The 25256-nt window shown below is 39.8% G+C and overlaps 2 protein-coding genes across 3 annotated transcripts in view; one reads left to right on the top strand and one right to left on the bottom strand.

Moving 5' to 3' along the window:
- The window catches only part of slc8a1b (solute carrier family 8 member 1b), a gene marked incomplete at its 5' end in the record, with an annotated part of 415624 nt that overhangs the window by 320747 nt on the left and 69621 nt on the right, over positions 1–25256 (bottom strand). The gene's annotated exons all lie outside the window — the stretch shown is intronic.
- mrps5 (mitochondrial ribosomal protein S5) overlaps positions 11455–25256 on the top strand; it is a 33331-nt gene continuing 19529 nt past the window's right edge. Inside the window, exons 1-6 of the mRNA XM_082556697.1 lie at positions 11455–11544; positions 13132–13284; positions 17749–17874; positions 18406–18519; positions 18967–19086; positions 22098–22132. Of these exons, the coding sequence (XP_082412823.1) occupies positions 11496–11544; positions 13132–13284; positions 17749–17874; positions 18406–18519; positions 18967–19086; positions 22098–22132 (597 nt within the window). The 5' untranslated portion in view covers positions 11455–11495. The remainder of the gene's footprint in view (positions 11545–13131; positions 13285–17748; positions 17875–18405; positions 18520–18966; positions 19087–22097; positions 22133–25256) is intronic.

Below are 25256 nucleotides of genomic sequence, written 5' to 3'. Positions count from 1 at the left end.
TTAGAGCAGAGAGTACAATGCATTTATTTGCTCTTCAATTAACATAGTGTTAGGATTTGGGGCAGATCTGGGAAATCTTTGTCTGTTTAATTTTCCCCTCCCTTGTTCTCTCTCTCTCACACACACACACACACACACACACACACTTTTCTTAGAGAGAGGTGGGCAGATTACCTGAGCCTCCATCCACAGGCAGAGCTGCCTAATCCTTGGTCTGCTCTCTCACACCTGTGACTCATTGCGTTCATCGGTAAGGTGTATTTAAGTACACACAAAGACTTACCTGGAACCGAATCTCTTTCTTTCACCTCTGAGCCCCAGCCTGCTCACTAGCTATCACTCTCATGCTTCAACACACTTCACTGACAATTAAGGACTCAAAGTTTAAATTGATTGAGCAATTGCAGCCTTCCTCTTCACTGTCATTTGTTAACTACCTCTCTCCGTCTTCGCAGACTCTCCTTGAACACTTCTTAGCAATCGTTAGGGTAACCACCTGTCCTCTATTCATCTTAATCCTGGTGTAAATAAGACTCTGTGAGCCTGCTCCTTGGGTCTCGTCTCTTTAAAACCATGACACAGCATATGACTTTCTTAGAGGCAAACAAGCTCTAGGGGGAGTATATTCATTCAGTTTCTTACAACACATTGTTGGTGATTTAAAAAAAAACTACTGTTGGTATTTACAAAGAGAGCACAGTGACAAGATTGCATGTAAAAGGTGGGACCTCAGAGATTTTTGCAACCGACCCGCTTGCATATGCATTTTTCAGATTTCCTCTCTAAAGGTGTAAAATATATCAATGTATAAGAAATAAAAATAAAATAAAGTACAATAGTATTGCATTTGAATAAAAGTATAGAAATATAGAATACAGAAAAGAATAAGAATCAATAGATTCAATGGTACACTTGTCAGTTTATTTGGGATATTACACTAAGATGTGACGAAAACATACAAATTACCAAGGCACCTCATCTTAGATTTGCTTTACCTGGAACCTCCAACCAAATGGAGTCACATAATATGAGCAGTAACAAGGTTTCTGTAACGCTTCAATTTTTGGTGTCAGGTTCTTTTCAACAACTGTGGCTGGAATTTCACAGCCTTCGCAGTGGGGTCCACAGTGAAATGAAGTGAAATGGCTTAGGGCAGAGGGATGACTACACTGACTTTAGACCCTATCTGGAAAATAATCTGGCCTTTAATGGACATCAGGCACAGGTCTCAATATTAGCTCTTCATTCATCCTGATGTTTTAATTGGCTTGATAGCTGATAGCAAATGCAGATCTCATGAGATGTGCTTTTCTGATTAGAAGCTGCTCCTGTCGTGTTAATAAATTACCCGTAGTTGAATATATCCCTTAGTTTGCAACTTTATTCTACATAGATTTCCAAAGTCTAACCCAATAAGACGAATGAAATTATTCTCCTATTGTCTGATTTTGATGTGCCCATGTGAACTGTAGCCTTAGTTTACTGTTCTTAGCTGACCATAGCTAAGAGTGTTTGTGGTCTTCTGCTGTAGTAGTCAATCTTTAGCCTAAAGTTCAATATGTTATCCATTCAGAGATGCTATTCTGCACTTAGTTGTAATGAGTGGTTATGTAAGTTTTTGCCTCCTTCCTATGAGTTTGAAGCAGTCTGGCTATTTTTCTCTCACCCCTGGCATCAATAAGACATTTTTGATCTGAGAACTGCCACTCACTGGATATGTTCTGACCATTCTCAATAAATCCTATATGGTTGTGCAGGAAAATTCCAGTAGATCATCCGTTTCCTACAAAGCAGTGCCTAATAAAGAGGCTAGTGGATAATTATTTCCAGTTGCGGTTTAATTTTATACAAGTATAGCATATTATGTCATGTACTGTAAGTGTGACATTTTCTGTACTAAGAATAAGAACTGAGGAGCAGTCTAACTATTCATTTACTTCTTTTCTAGCAAGGAAGGGAATGTTTCCATTACAAATGTTGTAATATTGTAACACTATTGCAGCAATAGTATAAAAAACTAACATATAGAGCAGAATACTGACAAATACACTGAATAGTCATTTAATACGTAGTTAATTAGTGAAAACATCTTAATTTAATTTACAACCAAATATAAAGTTGTTGTTTTTTTCTATTCATATCAAGATAAAAGAAGAATTATTGGATATACTGTGGAGATAAGAATGGACGACACGGAGCTCTTAGTTCTCACTCCTTCTTTATTCCTCCCCACACATCAACTGAACACATCGCGCCGCAAAACACAGCAACACACTTCCTCAACACTGGGTGTGAGTGGAGCCCTCTAGTGGTCCACCACAGTTTTAAGAACCCACGGTTTAAGAACCCTGTATGGCCCATCATATGGTGGATGCAGCGGAGTCCTTTGGGCATCGTGCCTGACGAAAACAAAACGAGCAGAGTCCAACGACCTCAGAACAAAAGTGTCAGGCAGGCAGTGGTGCCAGGAACAGCAAAGTCCTGAGTCCTTTGGGGGGCAAAAAGGCAGCACAGATGATATCGAAACACGGGGTGGGGGCTCTCAGGTAAGAATTCTCCGGGGAACCGGAGGGGCTGGCCGAGGACCAGTTCAGCCGGGGAATCCCCGAGGTCTTCTTTAACCGCGCTACACAATACCAGCAAAACCCACGAAAGACGGTCGACCCAGTCGTCATCCTGTTAGCTTGCTGTGGTGCGGTGGACCTTGACCCCCAGGCCGTCAGCCATGGCAGAACAAAGCTCAGAAACAAACTGGGGGCCCCTGTCCGAGGTAATGTCAGCAGGGGGACCGAAACGCGAAACCCACGTTGACAAAAAATGCTCTGGCCACCGTCACCGCTGTCGTGGACGCCAGGGGTACCGCCTCTGGCCACCTGGTCGTGCGGTCCACCACAGTCAAAAGATGCGTGAAAGCCTGCGACTGTCGCAAGGGACCAACCAGGTCCACATGAATGTGATCGAAACGCCTACCGGGGACGCAGAAATGTTCAAGGGGTGCCTGCGTGTGCCGGTGGATTTTCGAGCGTTGGCATGAGATACAAGCCGCAGCCCAGTCTTTCACTGTTTTGCAAAGGCCCGGCCAAACAGACCTGGCGCTAACCAGCTTGACCGAGGCCCGGACGCCTGGATGAGAGAGGGCATGCACCGAGTCAAAAATACGACGACGCCACTAAAGGGGAACCACCAGGCGGTGGCAGCCGGTGGAAACGTTGCAAAGCAGGCGCGGACCGCCGTCCCACACGGGGGTGTCCTCCAGCACGAGGCCCCTTTTTCGTTGACTGAAGGGCATGGACGTCCGGGACAGCACATTGCTCAGTGGCCATGGCAGCATAGTTGACGCCGACATACACTGGAGAAACCAACACGCGTGAGAGACAGTCAGCGACGTGATTGGACTTACCAGCCACATGCTGAATGTCTGTGGTAAACTCCGAAATGGCCGGCAACTGGCGCTGCTGGCGTGCACTCCATGGGTCAGAGACCTTGGACATAGCAAACGTCAAAGGCTTGTGGTCAGCGTACGCAGTACAGTTGCCACCCTCGAGGAAAAAACAAAAATGTTGTGTCGCGAGGTTCAGGGCCAGCAACTCCCTGTCGAAAACACTGTACTTGTGTTCGGCATCCCGGAGCGTACGACTGAAAAAGGCAAGCGGTTGCTAGAGACCTGAAACCCGCTGTTCCAACATGGCACCCACTGCCACGTCGGATGTGTCGGTGGTCAACACGATCTCCGCCGATGGAAACGGGTGGGCCAGCAGGGTAGCGTCAGCCAGCGCAGATTTGGCTGCGGAAAACGCCTGGATGCGTTCCGGCAGCCAGTCAACAGGATCTTTGGCTGTTTTACCTTTTAAGGCAGCATAGAGCGGCTGTAGCAGGTGGGCAGCTCTGGGGAGAAAGCAGTTGTAGAAATTGATCATCACCAAGAACTCCTGCAACGCTTTAACTGACGTGGGACACGGAAAAACCAAAACGGCCTGGACTCTGTCGGGCAACGGAACCACACCCTCAGCGGAAATGCGGTGCCCGAGGAAATCCAGAACAGGCAACCCAAACTGGCACATCAACTGGAAGGGTTGATGATCAGGCCGTGCGCTGCCAAACGCTGGAAAACCTGGCGCAGATGGAACTGGCGAAAAGGAGCTCTTAGTTCTCGCTCCTTCTTTATTCCTCTCCACACATCAACTGAACACATCGCGCCACAAAACACAGCAACACACTTCCTCAACACTGAGTGTGAGTGGAGCCCTCTAGTGGTCCACCACAATACCTTCGCTTTGTCCTGAATAGAAATGATTTTCATTTTGACCTCAATTTAAAATGACAACACATTTAAAAAGAACAACAATAAGAGCTAGGAGCAAAAGCTTTCTATGAAAGGCTACCAGGGAACTGGTAGAGGCAAGGGAAACAAAATATTTTAAGAATTAAGCAAATTGCTTCTTAGTTCACATATTTAAATTAAATAATTAAAATAATTAAATTTAATTAAAATATTAAATGTTCAGTCAAAGACTTTTTCTTACAACACTACTCCATGCTATTTATCTCTATTAGAATCAGAATCAGAATCAGAAAGGGGTTTATTGCCAAATGTTGAGCAGGTTTACAACATTAGGAAATTGCTGCGCCTCTGGATTGCAGCCCATCTTGCATCCAAAGTTCACTTAAACCAAATGAGTGAACAAAAACATCTACAGCCAGATCTGAATATAAGGTGCTTTTCATATGTTTTGTGAGAGATTCCCTGCACTAAGAAGAAGATTAGAAGAAAGCCAGGAAGGATTTGCTGACAGTTGTTAATTGGTTTGTACTGTTAAAGCCAGGTGCGATGTCACCTCCTGTCTGTGAGAGGAAAGGAGCAGGAGGAGCAAAAGGCAAGGAAGAGGAGGTGTCAGAGAGGGGACAGCAGGGAGCTGGAGTATCGATCCACGTCACGTTAAGATGACCTACAGACAACTCCGCTGGGAGAAGCTGTCAGCTCACTGTCTAAGTATATGCCTTCTCTTCCTGTTTGCTGCTAGTTTGGGCTTTTGCTCTCTCTACCGGTCTCTGACTCCTTTCTTGGGGTAAATTCGAGGCTCTTTTGAATTTCCTAAAGTGTGAGTCCAAACTACAAATAAATGTATTTGTTCAGCTATTCAGGACCTTCGCCGTTTGCAATGGTTTATTAGTTCTGTACTATTGTAGAAACATGATGTTGCAACATGGCAAACTGTAGAATTTTTGCTAGTCGTAGTTAAAAAATTTTGATCTTAACACTGACATGACTAACATATGAAGGGATTGCTAACACTAGCTGCTTGTTTCAAACAGGGCGTAGCATTGTCTTGCTCAAATATGCAAGGCCTTCCCTGAAGAAGGTACTGCCTAGATGGGAGCAGGTGTTACCATATATACCTTTCAGCACTGATTGTCCATTTCCACATGTGCAAGTGGCCAGTTCCACTGCACACCCATGCAATCACAGAACCAGTGCTGAGTACTGATAACAAGTCTAATGGCCCGTCTCCTCTTTAGTCCAGAGAACCATGTTTTCCAAATATTCTGAATCATGTTCACTTTTCACGGTGGAGCTTTAATTAACCTAAATTGGTTTGCATAATGTTCCTCCAGCTGTTTCTCTTCAGTACCACTGAATTTTCCAGCCTTTTGTGTTGCTCTCACATGAGCTAATATTTTTATTGAAATGGTGGATTTTCTCATTTTAAACATTTGATGTGGTTTTTATGTTCTATTGTGAATAAAATGTGGTTTGCTGAGGTTTACAAGTCTTTGCATTCTGTTTTATTTGCGTTCTAAGTGTACACAGTGTCCCAATTTGAGATTGAGGGTCACTGAATATGAAAAACTCCATGCAATCACCAAGCAACCACCATTTTCCCCCTTTTTTTGTGGGATTGACACTTGACAAGACAGCACTATGTAACATCCTGAGAGCACGCGGAACATTCAGCAGACATGAACCAGCCATCATTCTCATTGACTGCCCATCCTCACCTCATCATCCTTTTGCAGACTTTTCTTTGCTATCACTCTTTTAATCCAGATGAATGGGATTCTGGAACAATAGCCTTCATGTCAAAACTTGAAGTCAAAACAAAAAGTGCTTTAAAATGTAACAGACCCTCACAAATCATTTAAAGACTTTGGAATGAGACTGTGTTTGTTTTAGCTGCAGGATTACGGAGAAACATCAACCGCAGGACTCCCAGAGTAATGCTTAACTTTCAAACATTGACTTCGATATTGTTATATTTTTGCTTGCATTGTTTTATTTTTTTTTTGCAGTTAAGGATTTAATACTTGGCTGCACTACTGTTTCTTACACTACAGTGTAAAAGGGGTTATAAATAAAGTTTTGTTGGGAATTTACTTTTTCTGACACACACAAGCAGACTAAAATCATTATTCTCACACACAGGCATCCCAACTTCTGACTCCCTGCCTAGAGGGAGACGGGAGTCTTTGACAGGCAATGTTATATATGTCTAATCTCCAAAGCCAACCTGGAAAAGATGGATGATACTTTTTTCTTTCCTCTCTCGCTGTGTCTTTGTGCTTCTGTCTTTGACTGCCATGCTCCTCCTTCCTCAGGCTGTTTGTACTCAGTGTTTCAAGTCAATGTGTGTGAGCATGTTGTGTGTGTCACCAGTACACCTTAGAGGTCTTTAGATGAAAGTCTGTTCATTGACATTTTAAAGGCCAATTACTAAAGAGCTTTCTAAAAAAAACAATTCTACTGTGCTTTGTATATATTAAAAGCGTGGCAAACACGCTTTGTAGGCTAAATAGGTGTAACGTACTGGCTAAGTTACAGTAACAGATTTCTAGATATAGCCAGTGCCAGTCAGTACTCTGTGTTTAAGGATAATATTTGTTGCCACACAGCTCAACACAGATTTTAATCGTCTCAAGAGGAAAAAATGACAGGAGCATTGAAGACTCCCAGTTAAAAAAAACTAAGCCTAACTTAACAGTGCACAGACTCTGAAAACCCTTAAAGTTTTTCCTCTCAATTCTGTTTGTAAATAATGTATTCTGAATTTAAAAAATAGTACAACTTGATTTGAATATTGATTTTCCTCTCAGGTAAAACCCGTTTTAAAATGTTTTAAAGAAATTTGGTAGCCAGTACAAACATGCATGCACTCTGAGATATTTTATACACACCCGCATGTGTTTTCACTTGATTGGTTTGATTAGGCTCCTTTTAGAGGCTGTGTGGGCATGTACAAATTGGTCTTTCTCCTGTTGCACCTGTTTGCAATCTTAAGCTATAGACTGTGCTGAGTTCAAAATGACATATGCAAGGGTGGTTCATGACTATCTTGTACATTTTAAAGTCATCTTAAGAAATAGTTCTTAATGCTTTCTGGAGGCACCTAACTGAAAGCACAAGCCAGTGTTGTGTTTACGCATATAAAACACATATATTACGCATATATTATTAAATAACCAATTTTAAATTGTATGTTTGGGCACTTTCTTTCTAACAGCCTGTTGCAGAAACATATCATTTGTTGCTATTTTTTTCCAGTTGAATATGAAAAATGTCAAAGATACATTAGCACAGGGATAAAAAGGTAGTTTTGATCCAACAAGGTAATTTGCAAAGAGCTATCAGCCAAAAACTTAGTATGTCATGTGATGGCGTGCAGTTTGTCCTGTGTATCTGCAGCAGAGAATAGCATCTGAAATTAATGTCCTTAAATAATAGAAAAATAATCCACCAAAGACCTGGCACAAGTCCTGAGAGATACATCTTGCCCTTCGGTTGATCCATCAGCTGTTCAATGAAGCCTCATTAGGAATGGTCTCAGTGGAAGTATGGCTGTCAAGAAGCTATTCTTAAGGAAGGGAAAGAACAGAAACAATTTTGGGAGCTTGTTAAAATTGTACTGCTTTTGCTTTTCATACTGTATTTCAATTCAGTTTGATTCGTCTCAGTAAATAAAGGTAAACATGATGTAATATATAACCTTCTGTTGCTGCTATGAAGAAGAAATGAATGAGAGGCTACATTCAGAGCTCTACTATATGAGCACCTTTTTCACCTAATTCCTGTGAGATTATAATATTATTTTATGCCATGTTAGACCCCTAATTAAAGTTTGTGAATTATTATGTAGTTTTAGTTTGCATTATTCTCCTGAATTAGAAGGTGGTAACTATTGCATTTGTTAAACTGATTTGCATTACATTAGACTGCTGATTTATTGTGAATGAATGATATTGTTTTATGATGCATTATACTGCTGAGTTATAAGAAATACTGTTCGCAGAAAGTCATCGCCTTATTTGTCTGATTAGAAGAGAACAGAACATACTGGAGTTTTCTGCCCCATCTCAGCAGGAGCAGATAAACAGGGAGCCAAGGTCGTAGCTTAGACGCTGTGTGAGAGAAAGCATGTGAATGTTTAGGCTTTTATGATAAGGTGGGGGCCACTAGAGGCTATAAGAGTTTGATCAATGCTCCACCATTTTGAGATCTGATGCTGTCTGCGTACGGTGTCCATCTCCCACGCGTGTGATCATTAAAATCAGCGTTTGACTCAACCCGGCCGGACCAGTGTTGTTATTGTGGTTTTTCCTCTTGTATCCATCCCCAATATTTGAATCCGTAACATTCCATTAAAAATGCTTCAAAACATTGTAGAGGTCCAGATGAGCCTTATTAGTTACCAGAAGTAAAACCTAGCAGACAAAGATAGACTCTTTATGTGCATGCATAACTGTCAGTCAAATGCAGGCGCACACTGCTTTAAGCTTTAACAGAATATAAATAGGTATAATAGGTATGAAAAACTACAAGGCTATAAACATAATAATTTTATCTTTAATTTTGAACACGTTAACATAGCAGCCTGTGAGGTTTGACTTGTTTTTGCAGCCAGTTTGAAGTGACTGTTCAGTTCAGTCTAATAGCCTGCTCCATATAGAAGACGATGCTGACCCTTCTGCTCTGACAGGAACCAAATTACATTACCAACATTTAGCAGAGCTTGTGCATGACAAACTTCTCTTACTTTGACTGAAGTTGCGCTGAACTCCAGCAGCACTGTGTTTACCTCAAATATATATATATATTCCCACTCTTCACTCCTCCGCTCTCTTGTACAAAGCCAAGAAAAGTGACTCACTCTTTTACATAAAACCCTGGATGAAGCTGTCATTATGGGGCAATTATTATAGAAAAACTTACTGTATGAAAGCCATTGATCCTTTCAACAGCAGGGAGCTCCCATCTCCTGCTGACACACAGCTGGACGGCTGTCCTTTCTTCAGCAGCTTTTTGATTGCAGATCTACGGGGGAAAGGGCTGTAATACTGAGGAAATTATGTTGAATAAGGTGAAATTGAGATGCATACAGGATAATTATCAATCACTCTGCTGCATGGCAATCATGGCCAAAGGCACGAGGCACTGATTGGTGGCCTGCTGCACATGCTTAGCGACAGCTGTGTGTGTGTGCGCTGTAGGTGCTCGCCACATGCTTGCATCATTATACAAATGGCATGCTTGCATGTTCAAATGGATCAAGCATCACTGCTCAGTTTCTGTTTCTAGATGCTCACATACTTGTTGAATGATTTGCACAAATACACTTCAAAGAAATGGGAAAGGTTTGGGTTAACGACAACAAAATTACAGTGCATACTGACATAATATGGGTATTAAGGTACGATTTACAACCACTCATAAGATGCCATTATATATACAGTAATATACAGAGTCATGAAGTTTTGATATTCTTTTTCCAGTGACCGATATTTTTTTAAACCATGTCTAGATATTTTCTGACTGTCAGAATGTTAAACTATGCATTTCTTCCCAGGAGAGTCCTTCAGATTGCCATTGCAATTCATGCTGTGTGCATCATCGACATCCACCTCCTTTTTCCTGTTCTGTAGACAGCATTTCATTCCTCCCTCTCATCACAGTTTGTTCTCATGCCTTCCTCCTGTCTTTCTACCCACAGCTACTTCAGCTCTCTCCTGCATCTTTTTCTCAGCTTCTCAACATTGTAATTACCGTGTTTTCTCTCCTCTCAATGTGAAAATTAATATCAAAAGAGGAAAAACTAAGACTTTGTTGAGTTTCATGTGCAGCCAGCAGACATCCTCATTGGAAAAAAAATCTTGTTTGTTTTCTCCTTCTTCTTTCAGACATAAGAGCTTACCAGAAAGCCACAAACATATCATTAATGTTCAAACTCTTCACTGAGTGTCTTTTTGAAACTGAGTGAGATTGCTTGTTAGACTTACACACACAGTTATAAAGAGAGCATAGTCTTTTTGGTAAATAAAGGAATTAAAGATATGATTACGTTATTTACAAATAGAGAGCTGTGCAAAACTCGTGAGCCAACACGGTTTATATTTTGCTAAGAAAAATTGGTGCACCAATTCAATGAAAAATGCAATTATGGCAATTTGGTATACAAGGGAAAAACAGAATGTAGGGTTTGAACAAACCTCAAAGTCAATATCTGGTGTCATCATGTTTATTCTTTAACACCTTACCTCTCTTAGGGAAACTGTCTTTAAATTTCTTCAAGCAGCCTTAAGGAATACTTCTTGAAGGACATTCCAGAATTCTTCTTTAGATTTTGGATGCCATTTCTTTGGCTCTCTACTAATACAATCCCACACTGCTTCAATGGTGAACTCCAGGCTCTGGAGAGGACAATTCATGAGTGATAGTATTTTTATATTTCAGTGTGTTTGGCTTTATTGTTATGTTGAAAAATGAAGCTGTTGCCAATCAGATGCTTTCAAGATGGCACCCTATATTGCCAAAGGCTTTTGCTCACCTACCTTTGCTAACATATGCGACCCCATTCTTTATCCATAGGATTTAATATGATTCCAGCCCACCACACACATACACCAACACACCATAATTCTCTTTTCCACCAAACTTTACACATGGCACAATAAAGACAGACAAGAACCATTTTCCAGACTGTGAAGCACGATTCATCACTCCAGAAAACACGTCTCCACTGCTTTAGAGTCCAAAGTACTTTACACTACTTGATCCGGCATGTTTTATTATGCTTGGTGATGTAAGGCTTGGATGCTCAGGCATGGAAACCCATACTATGAATCTCTGTATGTACTGTTCTTGAGCGAATCTGAAGGTCACATAATTTGAAGGTCTCTAGTGATTGACTCTGCAAAAAGTTGGCAACCTCTGTGCACTATGTGCCTCATGTAACTAAAAGTTGACAGTGGAATATTTGTAGCAAGGACATTTCATAACTATTCTGAGCTTCATGCAGAGGTGATATCCCACTTTAAAAAAATATATATATATAAAAAAAGTCTGACTCCTTGTAAGCAAAATATAAAGAAACAAGATCAAAGATCATTACAGGAAGAAAATTATACTCAATCACTATGAAATGGAAATTCGCTGTATTTTACGATTTTTCAACAGGCATCGTAAGACACCCCCAGTTGTCCTGTAAGAGGTCCTTCAGAATTCCAAGATGGCGGCATCCATCGGGGTGTGCTGTGCCCTCCGCATCACACTTGGAGGTGAATTATTTCGCCCTTTTTTCTGTTTCACAGCTTTTTAAACATAGCCCATTTTATAAAGTGCAGTGTATTTATTGTCTTGATGTTTTTGAATTGTTACTGTTTTGCTCCGGTTTGCTTAGTTGACCCGGAAGAGCCTGTCATCATCACTCACATCGTGAAAATTGCTCACTTCAGCCAAAAACCTGAACTGCATTCACTAACAGCAGCATCCAGGGAGTTAAATTGAAGACATATTCAGCAAATTGTGTTCATTTTTGGGTGGTACTGTGTCTGTGTTGCAAGTTTCGGGTTACACGTACTCCACCATTGCTCCCTAATCGATTTTGCTATGCCCTAAATATTGATCAAGTAACAGAATGTAATGGTTTAAATGTGAAACTGGTTGTTCTGAGAATTATTTCTGCGAAATAGACTTGAAAGAATAGCTGTGTGCTTCATAAAGTGTCGCCTTTGTTAGGTACACCTTTCAGGTGTATAATCTAGTGTTTGTAGCCTTAAAGCACTTATTTCTAAGCCTGTTTGATTCTGCACTGCTTATTCTATAATTCTTTACCGTACGTTTAATTGTATGGTGTTTTCCAGCTGTTATTTTTATGCATACTTCAACTTTGGTATTTTACTGTTCTTGGGGGTCTTGAAAGGCGCCTACAAATAAAATGTTTTATTGTTATTATTTATTATAATAATTTCTGACGATTAAAAAAGAACAAAATGTGATAAATAACATTTTATCAGTGATTGCCATTGCTGTTTTAACAAGTGTCATTGATGACAAAAAAGAAAGAAAGTGTCAATCTCTTGCCACAAAGTGGCAGCAACATTATATCCAGTGACACAGCATAGGACAAATATGAGCAGAAACGTAGCCCAGGTAGTGTTTTCTCTGGAAATCCTACGTGAAAGTAGAGTGTAACTGCTTAACAATAACCAAAGTAACTTCACCTTGTAGCTCTTCAGGAGTCTGCACAGTATTGTCACATATAAAAACTGAAAAAAAAAATTTTTTTTCTTTTTAACCATCTGCTTACAGTTCACCTTTTCCGCCGTGCGACTGCATCGGTTACACCTTTTGCTCATACTGTTATATGGCATTTAACTAGCAAGTGCTCCAAAGATGCTTGAGTTGAGTGTTGAGTATTTGTTGTGTGCCTTCATAACCTGATTGTGCTCAATGGTCCGCTTTTGCCACGAGTGGCAGAACATGTCTGCTGTTTTCACTTTCAGCAGAAACAGTTGTCTCGTATGTTTGTAAAGTATTGTGTTTTGCTGAAGTAGCTCCCTTTTTACTAAAAAATTGTGGAGGCTGATGATCTAAGATATGCCTGGACTTGTGACTTTGCTGTGTATGCTAGGGAAGTAAACCCTTAGCATCATATTTTTTATATCATGTGAAAATGTACCTAGTGAAATTCTACAACAACTTGGTGGTTTATATATCCTCATTTAATGTATTCTCTTTGGTTATTAGCCCAGCTGTTGACTTGAGTGGACATACTTTCATGACTTTATCTTTGCATGTTGTCATCATGCAAGTAATGCAGTTTTAATAAGATCTGCCTTTTCTTTGGTGTCTTTGGTCTACAGGTGCAGCATCTCTCCGTGCTGTAGGAGGAGTTGTACAGGCGTCTCTCTTGGCAAGTCGAGCCTCAGCTGCGTCTCTGCAAAGACACCCTGCACTTTCACCGCTCCCTCCAACAACATCGCAGCAAACAAGACACGGCAGCTTCTTCAACAAGCGTAAGTTTATGAAATTATGATTTTGAAAACTCTTCTCTCCAGCCATCATCCTCCCACTATAATATTAAAAGTACACCATAGCATGACTTGCAAAAGCATAGCTGTTTAGAATGTTTTAAGTTGTCTCCTTATATAACACAGGTTATAACAGGGATGGCCCTGAGTTTCAAAACTTATCAACTACTCCATTTCAAAAATGAAAACAGTAGCAAAGCACAAGTATAACAAATCCCAAAACAACAAAAATGAAAAACACAACAGTTCATAAAATGTATTTTCCTTAAGTGTTGTGAATTAATTGGATCAGTGGAACATATTAACATTATTAACACTTACTCATGGTCAGTCTGAATGGGAGAAAATCTCAGCAGTGATGTTCTTCAGGCTTTGCTTAAAGCCTGTACAACAATCGAGACAGTTACAGGTGATTTCTTGAAACCAAATGTTAATGGGTGTAGGGCTGGGCCATATCATACCGTTCACGGTAATACCGGTATAATGTTGGGCAACGACAAGAAAATGAAATATCGCGATAGAATGTGGGTAAAACGCGCATACGCAGTGCCTGTGTTTACATACGCACATGGCTGCAATGCAGAATGAGAAGAGCGAAAGTGGATCGTTAAATGAAGCGGATGAACCAGAATGGGTTTGTAATAATGCTGCAGCTTCAGTGGTGTGGCACTGATTTGGCTTTCGTCCGTCAGATACACAACAAAGCACTATTTTTGGTAGAGCATGCTAGCGGACCATCGTTATTACTGTGTTGTTTGATTTTAAGTGTGCCGTATTTTCCAATCCTTTGATTTTTCTGAAAATCGACAGTGCCCCTTATAATCCCGTGTGCCTTATATATTAATTCTGGTTTTGTTTACTGACCTCGAAACGATTTTATATCGTACACGGCGCTCGAAAATCTGTCCAATGTTTTAGTACGACTTTGCTAAGCTACGAACCTGCACCACTTGATGGCTTGTCGGAGCATTACGGCTATATTAGGCAGGAGCCTCGCGGAGTGATACGTACTGTGCTTCAACATAATATTACCGTATTGCGTGTGTATAACCTCTTTTTCAGTTTTGTGGATATTATACATGGTTATGCTGAGGATATGTCGGCCAATTTCCACTGGAAATGCCTTTTGGTTAAACTGTCAGCGAGGAATTTGCATTTGCACTGTTAAATTTTTATATAACTTTAATGCACATAAAAAAAACAGCTCCTTGTTTAAGTGAAAATACATTGATGGGTTTTTTTGCCCTAATAAAATTGTGGAGTTGTAAAGTATTTTGTCTAGAGATGGACCGATCCGATATTACGTATCGGTATCGGTCCGATACTGACCTAAATTACTGGATCGGATATCGGAGAAAAATAAAAAATGTAATCCGATCCATTAAATATCACGAAAGCACCTCACAAAACTTGCAACACGCCGTAACTCACCTCAGAATGTTAGCACGTCGGAGCAGTATGCATCACGTGATAGAGCGGCTGTGGCATGCGGGACCTGTCGGTGGTCTGGATAGCATGTGGAGCTTCGCTAGCAACCCGGCATTTCATCTCCGACAAAGTTATCCCGAGAGAAGTAAAGCAAGTGTTTATGTCCATCTCTGAATGTTTGTAAAGCATTCCTGCGTTAAGCTTAACAAATGATATATGGAGCGACTGCCTCTTCTTGCTGCTACTTCAATCATGAAACTGCTTAACGATCAGCTGATCGGCTTTTCTGTCGCGAGTCTGTCTCTCATGTTTGTTTTTGGCCCACTTTGCACCAGAAAGAGGAAACCAGTGGATAAACAACAGCAGCACGTTTAAGCTTGATAAGCTGTTGTTAGAATGTATTTAATATTACTTTCTACTCGAGGATCTTTTTCTACGTAGCTGACGCTGGTAACTGTGCAGGGGCGGATCTAGCAAAGTTTAACCAGGGGGGCCGATAGGGCATTAACTGGGAAAAGGGGGCACAAAGACATACTTTTCTTTCTTATTCTCATTTAAAATGTCTAGCTTTTAATAAATAATTATCTGACACCCAAAGTTTTAATTTGATGTAAAATGAATAGAAGTCCATTACTGTATATAGTAACTATTAAGTCTAATATATATACCCTAGTAAGCTATAGTACTTTTTCCTTTGGGAAGGTACCATCTGTGCAGTCTGCAATTTTGTTGAAGAAAGATGTTGAATCTATTTAATATTTCTTGAAAAATAATTGATTTCTGTGCATTTTTTTTCACACTGCATCAAATTAAGGTTGATTACGTCAATTAAGCATCATGAGGTGGAGCGTGAGGGGTGGTTCCCTATTTTTTATTTATTTATTTTTGTTGTTGCTGGGAGTTGGAACCCTATTAGTTTGGTTGCTTAATATTTACGCTAAGTACTCTTTAAAATACCAGAATAGGGAGGATGGTGTAGGTTTAAGTTTATTAGATTGATCAGTATTGCTGAACTATGAAATATTTTTTTTGCATACAGGTATAACAGAATAGCTTTAGTGTAGTTGTGGTTTTAAACTTGAGTATGAACTTATACAAAATGCAGCAAGATATTTAAAAAAACAGTTTTGTTGATTAAAAAACACTATATCGGATTCATATCGGTATCGGCAGATATCCAAATTTATGATATTGGTATCGGACATAAAAAAGTGGTATCGTGCCATCTCTAATTTTGTCTAGTGTCAATTACATCGTCAGTTATATCGTTATCGCAAATTTTCAAATGTATATCGTGATAAATATTTTTGGTCATATCGCCCTGCTCTAAATGGGTGCATATTATTATAGTGTCCGGATTCATCTGGCCATGTTCAAAGGGATGTTCTCACTGGTAAATGCACGTTAGCAGAGCTTGTTTGGAATTCATGTCAGGACTGATGACAGTGTTTGAAGTGGGCATATATGAAGCTGTCAAAACATCTCTTTTTATCTCCTGCTTTCTCTGCCATGCTTCATCACCCGCTTCATAACTACTCCTTTTTTCAGTCTTAATCATTTACAGTCAATGCCTCAGCATTTCTCGTGTAATTAAGAAAATGTTGTGCCTGTCAACACGTCACACTTTCAGTTTGAATTGTGATTACATGAAAAACACACTGTCAAACAGCCTGTCGCGTTACATTGACTCTGTCCCTGGCTTGTATTTCTCCAGGAAGACTCTTTAAGTATTCGCTTATAAATATTTAATTGGGCTATTTAACTTTTTATTGTGCATGTTGCTTACTGATTTTCAGATATGTCTGAATCAGTGGATGTACTGCAGATCCTTACTTGGGCCTTTGGTGATGAATTACCACTTTACAGTGATTGCTGTATAGCCACTGCAAATTTATTAGCTTTTAGTTACGGTCCCTGGTGCTCCCTTATGTCACTTACTGAACATCCTTATTTGTGGCTTTTAAAGGGGCAAGGCTCCAAGCATTCTCACATTACATTAGTTAGATCTTACATTGTGAGATTACTGTTTAACATTTTTATTTGTCAGCTCTGAGAGGACGGACCCAAATTCTGAAATGTTTATGATCTTTTGACTCTTAAGTGTTTTGACTTGGTGAGTTGAGCGAAATTCAAGGTGAAGGTGTGGCAGATGAGTAGTTAAATCTACTCTGCTGGCAGCATTTTTCCTGCTAGCAGAAGAGACACTTGTTTTAATAAGACTGTTTCAGGTGTGTCTTATATTTTAATCTGTTTCAAATTGTTGTCACTGCTAACAGTCCTCTGGTATTAGCTCACTCAGTGAGGTGCTGAAAATAACTATCGTCTTGTTTTGTCTGTCCAACAATTACAGGAAGCCCCAAATACAAATTTACCCCAATGTGAGACCAAGAAAAGCAGTGAATTCTCACATTTGAAAACGTATTTAATATTTTCATTTTTTAATCAAAAGTCATTTAAGTGATTTATCAGCTGTCAAATACTAATCATTTAGTTTTATCTTTCGTGTATGAATTGTTTTAGGTCTCAAGTAATCAGAAAAACAAATCTGTCATTTACTGACAGTGAAATTCTAAAACCTTTAATGCATTTGGAGAAAAAGGCTAGTTTCATACAGCTAATCTGTAGAAAACAAACATTTAAAGCCTTTTTTACATTTTCATGTAAGAAAAATAAAACTTTTAAATATGTGAACCATAAAAGATGTTGAGAAAAGACCTTGATAAGAGTGATAAGAACTAAACAAAGGTAAAATCACAAACAGTCTGAAAGATGGTTGTAACTACCGGGACTTTAACCATTGGTTTCTGAAGTCTCTAGATTTTCACCACCATGTTAGTCATAAAAAGACGGATGTGACAAGAGGTGTGGCTTGGACTGTGAAACCGCTTCTTCACTGCCTAACGGCTTGTCAGTCATAACTCAATAACCATCCACTACCATAGATAACCTTTATTCTCAAACATGGTATGACCATTTTTGTTTAATGTGTGTGTGTTTAACTGTGAGTGTGTGTGTTTACAGTAACGGCTGAAGAGCTATGGAGAGGTGTGTTGGCTGAGTCCGGTGCTGGAGCAAGAAAGGGTCGAGGGAAGCGTACCAGACGCAAACTAAGGAGAGATCTGAACCGAGGACAGACCATTGGAGAGGGTGAGACTTCCACTGCGTGCCTTTCTTTAATTCACTTCTTGACAGAAGAGTAAAGCTGGTAAAACACAGAAAATCTAATTCCTATAATTTTCTCTTTAAATAATACAATTGAATTGTCTAAATGATTTCCTTTGTTCTGAAGTGCATAAATTTCTCCTGCTCAGCTGTTAACACAAGCGCTGCCAATCACACACTGACACTCACGCTGAAGCTAAGAAGCAGCTGATGAGGATGACAAACTAGAATATTCATTACTTAGTGTTAAATTATTAATGCTCTGCAAGAGAGCATCCATCATTTTGGAATCCCGCAGAGCTCTCTCAGGTATGGAAGATAATGGGAACAACTATTTTCACTCGGTGTCCACAGCTGTCAACAGCTGTTTTTATCCACACACTGCAAGTATCATGGCCTTAGATCCATATATACAAAGAAAATACAAATGTTTGCAAAATAATTAGTACTAATTTCTCTTCCTCTCATTCTTTATTCCTGTAATTGATTTCCTTTTTTTCTCTTTTTAACCTCCAGGTCGTGGCGGTTTTCTGTGGCCTGGACTCAACAGTCCAGTGTTGAAGGATGGCGCTTTGCAGAGCATGAGTCGAAGAGGCGAAGCTGAGCAGCAGGAGGTTCAAGCTGAACTAGGTGAAGACACACAAATATCCCATCACATGTCACTGTTATCTGCGCAGAAGCACAAAATGATCACAAACCTGTGCAACTTTATGAATGCACTGACATTTTGCCAGCTATGTTATCCAATATCACAGCTGTCCATCAGTTGTCAGCTTATATTCCGCTTCTGAGCGTTAGAAAAGCCAAAGAAAAATCATTTTTCTGGAAAAATAAATTAACTTTTCACGAGCCACCAAGAAGGAGCGGTGGGGGTAAATGAGGTCTTAATCTTGAAAAACAAGCGCCACTGTTGGGACATAGAAGCCGCTAATTTGTCTCCACTGTGATCTCATTTGTTAATAGTAATTACACAGTTAATTTGACATTGACAGATAGCACCTTTGATGTTTATCGTGTTGTGCTCCTTGTAGTCAGCTGTGACCTCTGCAAAAATTCGTCTGTTGTGTTTTTCTGCAGTGCGTCAGAGGGATGAGTGGGAGAGAAGGAGGAAGATGAAGGTGAAGAGGGAGAGAGGTTGGACAGGAAACTCCTGGGGGGGAATCAGCCTGGGGCCGCCTGACCCTGGACCCAATGGAGGTAAATCATACCTAAATGCTCACAAAGTCTTGCTGTTATACCGTTACACTGTTAAAATTAATCAACTATGCTCAAAAAGTATTTCAACCGGAAAACCTTTTGTCATCTTAATAATGCTATATAGAGCTATTTATCACTTTGACTCTCAGGTCAATCTGTTGACAGCAAAGGAGAGGTCAGAGGTCAATGATATTTGAAATCGTCCCACAGTACTGTAGTTAATTATGTAGATATAGTTTTAAGGCTTTTTGTCAATTTTCAACTCTAAATCATTAAGTTGTAGACCGTGGTGGATGCAAGCCAAATTTTAATGGATTTTTAATATGACCCCACTCATTGCTCTACACCCATACAAAGTTTTATCAGAACCTTTCGAACTACTGCGTTTACAAGTAAAATGAGCCGTAAATGCTTTCAAAAACATGACCTACTTGGTTTAGGTAACAGTGTCCTTCAATTTGCTCCTTGTTGTATTTACAACAGTCTTTAGTGAATCCAGAAAAGTAGCAGAACAAAATACAACCAGCTTGAGCTGACCGTCACAGTGCAGACATCTCCACCTCACTCTCATGGAGTAACAAGAGTCTAGATCATGACACAGCAGGTCTCAGAGGGGCACCTCACTTAGATATACACTGAAAGACACAGCGAGACGTTATGATGACTATAGTGATGGAGAGAGATGAGGTGGATGAAGCAATACAAGTGTAATAAGAGGCATGCTGGGTGTGTATGTGTGCGATAGAGAGAGAGCAGAAGGAGGTCAGCATGGGGGCTCACTGCTAGAGATGAAAATGAGAATTTGACAAAAGTGTCAAATGGGACAATTTCCTAATTTAGAAAGACATCCCTCTCTTTTTTGCTCTCTGTGGCTTTCCTGTTCACTCTTTGTCTTTTTACCCCAGATTTCTTTTCCTATTCCCATTCCTCATGTCTTCCAGTCATTTCTCAATTCATTATTTTCTCTCTTCCATTTCCTTTTCCATCACCCTCTCGGCTTCTCTCGTTCCTCCCACGCTGTTTGCCTTTCCCCCCCCTGTTCCTGTACAAGAAACCCAAATGACCACACTGTTACTTTGCAATGAACCATGCAGGGCTGTTGGTCCATCACACCTTGAATGGAATGTCTTATAACCACAGCCTTAAAACTCAATTTACAGCACACCACAGCTGTAACCTGTAACCTGATGTGCCACTTCCCAGAAATGTGACTACAAATCACAGTCATGTGGACCATGACAGCAATGATAGGTCCTTATAATTGGTTGGGACAAGGATAAAGTCTCTGTGAAGCAAAATGTAACAGACTGTAACTGTATGTAGCTTGTTCAGAATGCTAACACAAGCACCAGTATTTTCATCACATTTTCTTGGTATAAAGTTTGTATATGAAACTTGTTATTTTTAATTCTTTTTACAGATCCAGATGTCAGTCTCCTGACACATTTTTGCCTAGGATTCTGTTGTTTTTGTTGTTGCACATTATCTCCCGAATCAGTTGCCTCTCTGGTGCTTTTTGAACTAAAGGAAAAGTGATTATTGTAACGTTTACATTATTTTTATGTAGACTTGGTACCGACTTCGGAGTTATCCTACTAGAAAGAAATCGCATAATGAGTGTCATGAATTGCCGATAGCTTTAAAACATCCTATTGTGATTGTTCTTGAAACAAATTTGCTTTTGCTGATCATTTAGTGGGTTTAAAATCCATCTCCAACCCCTTTTACAGTGGAGCCCATAAGACTTTAATTATTGACAACTAATGATCAATTAAAACTTATGAAAGGTAATTTAAAATCTTTCACACAAAGTTTGGTCAATATATTCCACAGTGACTGTTGATGTATTCTTGCTAGAAACATAAATGCACTCTTATTTAATAGAAATAAACTAATTTTGTGGAGATTTTTAAACCAAAGAACTCAGTGACAGGATAATTCAAAAAGTAAACCGCTGATGAAAGTTGGGAAAACAAATATATTTATATCTTTTGTATGAATGTCTTAAGTTTGTATCTTATCCTGTGTCTGTGATCATCTGATTTTATTTGCTTCACGAGTGATTAACAAAAAATCCAAAATCATTGGAAAATGAATCTTTTTCACTGGCCATACGATGTACATGTGTCATGCATCATAGTCCAATGATCAAAAACTATTTTTAGAGTAAAAACTTAATATGATAATGTAACCAGCTGTTCGGCCAAATGCCGGTGCATATAGAGAGCTTTGCTCTGAAGCCCGTAGTGTTGGGCTCCTGCCCAGTCAACTCTTCATCTGAAACTCTGAGGAACACTGTTGGCTAATTCCGGCTGATTCACTGATGAAGCAGCTAGCCTCCTGTTCCCAGCCTCATTATATCTTTAAACATTAGTCTTTGCTGGAGTTGAGCTTGTTTACCTCGAACCACAAAGGATGAGGGAACAAGATTCTGCTTGGTTCACATCCTCCTTAGTTTTATATCTCTCTTCCCTTTGCACTTGCCTCTATGCTAACAAGCCCTCTCACACCTTGACATACACACCTTCCCCCCTGCATGCCCGAACACCTTCTTTCACGCGCTGTCCTGACGTTGTTGTTCTCGCGCTTCCAAGGATACACTCGGGGTTTGGTGAATGTGATGTGAAGGGAGCTGGAAATTGATTACTTCTCTCTGATCAGCTTTGGTCTCCTACAGATGTTGGGTCAATATACCAGCTGTGGTGGGAGTGTGTGTGCGTGTGTGTGTCCTCCCCTTGGAGCCTTTGAGTCAGCTCTCCTTTGTTTGTTGTTAATTGGTTAGAAGTGAACGGGGTGCATTTGGGAGAGTAACATCCTTCAAAGGTCACTGACAATGAAAAGTGCAGACCCGTTACGCTGCTGCAAGGGCTTCTGGGTATTTGTTACGCTCGCCTGGTTAATCGGTTTATAGTGTATGTGTGTACGGATGTGTGCGCTTAAATGCATTTGCGTGTTAAAGCTTTGTTATCTGAACTTCTTTCTTTCTTTGTCTTTCTTTCCTCTGTCCACAGAAACCTACGAGGATTTCGATTCACGTGTCATCGAGGTTAGTGTCTCTTGTCCCTTTCTGTTTACTGAACGACACACTCTACAACGTTTTCGACAATGTTGATTAACAGTTGCGTTTAAATTGTTTCAAAAATGTAAAAAAGGCTGTATTGTTAATAAATGAGGATGATCCCTTGTGCAGCATTGTCATCAAATTAACAGTTTTCATCAAGAGAATACGTTTTTGACGGTTTAATTGTTTCACTTCATTTTAATTGCTGGTTTATTACCCCAACCAAGTTAATAAGAACCGTTTCATCTCTCTGCATTAGCTGACTGGACAAAATACAGCTGTACTGATAGCCCCCAGACTCCTAGGAACTTCTAGCTTATTTTGTTTTATGTGTCATTTTCTAAATAAATCTGACTGTACATTAAAATATTGCAGAAAGCCTCAAAGGGAGCAAACAGTTTTCAAGTATTACAAAGCAGTGGAAAATCCAGTGTGGTGTGTACACATGGATGGTGATAGGGGCAAATTTGCTGAGCAAGGGTAGCTCCATTTGAGAACTAAGCAGCAGCATTTGAGCAGTTGGACTGGTTTAGCACTCCCTGAAGTCAAATAGTGTAATATCTAGGTCACGTTTGCTTCATGTATGAAACCAAGCATACAATTAGCCCTAAAGCAAAGCTGTTCATTCAAGAGTTTGGTGGATATAATTGCAGTTTTTTTTTCTTTTAGAATTTCACACAGTATGCAGTTTATTAAGATCACAATTGACCCTTAAAATCCTGAAGACCATTGGAGGTTTTTAGTATTCCTGAAACTGTCTTGCAGTGTAACTTTTATGCTGTCAATATAAGGCAGGGGTGGGGCAACCCCAGGCCTCGAGGGCCGGTGTCCTGCAAGTTTTAGATGTGTCCTTGATCCAACACAGCTGATTTAAATGGCTAAGTAACCTCCTCAACATGTCTTGAAGTTCTCCAGAGGCCTGGTAATGAACTAATCATTTGATTCAGGTGTGTTGACCCAGGGTGAGATCTAAAACCTGCAGGACACTGGCCCTTGAGGCCTGGAGTTCCCCACTCCTGATTTAAGGGATATTTTAATTGTAAAAAAGCTCAGTCTCTCCTAGTTAAGTTATGTAATGACTACTTTTTGAAAATAACAGTAAGCTGGATAAAGAAGAAAATTTGGTCATTTTAGTTTGACCTGACGATGTCACATGCGTCAGTGGAGACATAATAACAAAGAAGAGAGTTACCATCACACTAATGATGGCACTGCGGCTGGATGTCAGGTTCAGATTAGAGCAGCGTTGTTTTTGATATCAGACGGTTTTGATTGTAGTTTCTCGCCAAAAGAATGTCTATGAGACTGTTGACGATTAGGAATTGCCCTTTAGGCAGTCATTAACTAGACTGTAGAAGCTGAACTGGACAAGAAAAAGGTAAGACTAGTACCATTTTGTGTCATTTGTCCCATGATAAGAGAACTGTGGAAGGAATGAAGTTGTAATATAATCAGTTGCCTTTTCATTACTGGTATGACATTTTCAGGCCAAATTTTCCAACCGTTGAAGTCAACGATCCAATAAACAAACATTCTCCTTTAGTCTTGAGTGTTTTACCCAAGACTGGAGAAAATGAAAGTGGCACCAAGACTTCCTGAAGCTGATGCAAGCCAGAAAAGTGTTATATTGTTTCCATCCAGGTGATAAATAGTATAGGGTTGTGCAATTAATGAGCAGCATGCTAGAGATCCAGTGAACTGCCTTTATTTCAGTCCAATAATTATAGCTTGAAATTAATAAGCTGCATTTACGTCAAGGCACCTCGAGACTTGACTTCAGGATTGCTTTGCTAGAATGTTGCATTCAAATACAGTTTGTAAATTTACTGAATTGGTATTTATTATTAAGATGATAAATTACTGTGGGACCAGAATAGACAAAAGGAAAGACAAAAAGTGCATTTATGTTATTCCCCCCGTTTATTTACATGTGTTTAATTGCAGCGCGATGTGACAGTCATTACTGCATAGCATGCTACTGTCATGGGCTAGTGTCTTGCTCCATGTTTTTCTGTGGGTGCACAACCTCGTACATTAAAAATGGAGCTAATGAGTAGAGCAGGGCGATATGGCCAAAAATATTTATCACGATATATATTTGAAAATTTGCGATAACGATATAACTGACGATATAATTGATGCGAGACAAAATACAACTCCACAACATTACTAGCGCAAAAAGACAACCTATCATTTATTTTCACTTAAACAAGAAGCTGGTTTTTATGTACATTAAAGCTTTATAAAAATGTAACAGTGCAAATGCAAATTCCTTGCTGAAAGTTTAACCAAAAGGCATTTCCAGTAGAAATGGGCTGACATATCCTGAGCATAACCATGTATAATATCCACTGAAGTTAAAAAGAGGTGCTTTGCAACATTAAACTGCAGTGTGCAGTACGTATTTTTCGGACCGTAAGGTGCACGGGATTATAAGGCACATTAAGCGAAACAAAGCAGTCAGATAAATCAAACTTTATTAAACTCATTCTTCTTGCTTCCTCCACTTCTGTACCATTGATTCATTAATGTTGAATTCTCTGGCAGCTGCTCTATTCCCATGTTGTTGCAGTATATTAATGACTAACCTCGTATTGTGGATGGATTATCTCAGTTGTTCTCCTGACTGAAGTTTGGTCCGTTTACAGCATCCTGCCATGCGATTGCATTTGTCTCTAACCATGAGGAACCTTAACGTTAACTTTTATAAGTGGAAAAGTGTTAGTGTTCGTCCTCCAGCTTCACTGTTTATGTTATGCTAACATAGCTGTGTCGCTAGCGATCACGTAGCACATAATTATATACCAGCTAGCCCAACTTCAGTAACCCTACAAACGTCACTGCTGTTTAGTTTCCTGTCTTCATTTATGTTGGAAGTGATAGCAGAGCTGTACGTTTGATTTTTTTCAGAAATCTCTCAGTCAGAACATGCAATATCATGCTTAGGTAGCTAGCGAGCTAACTTCCGCTAGCTTCCTGCTAACTTCTAACTCCGTTAAATGTAATACATTTTGTTTTCATGGATGCCTGGAAGTTAAACTTCATAGTTTCACCTGGTAAAGCAGCAATGCTGATCGTTTTATTAAAGATGAAAGAATTTAGACAGTTT

The sequence above is a fragment of the Aulonocara stuartgranti genome (assembly GCF_965226115.1).
Source record: "Aulonocara stuartgranti genome assembly, chromosome: 13".
Taxonomy (NCBI): Eukaryota; Metazoa; Chordata; class Actinopteri; order Cichliformes; family Cichlidae; genus Aulonocara; species Aulonocara stuartgranti.
Note: the sequence above shows the minus strand (reverse complement) of the source record. Positions and strands in the feature narration are given on the sequence as shown.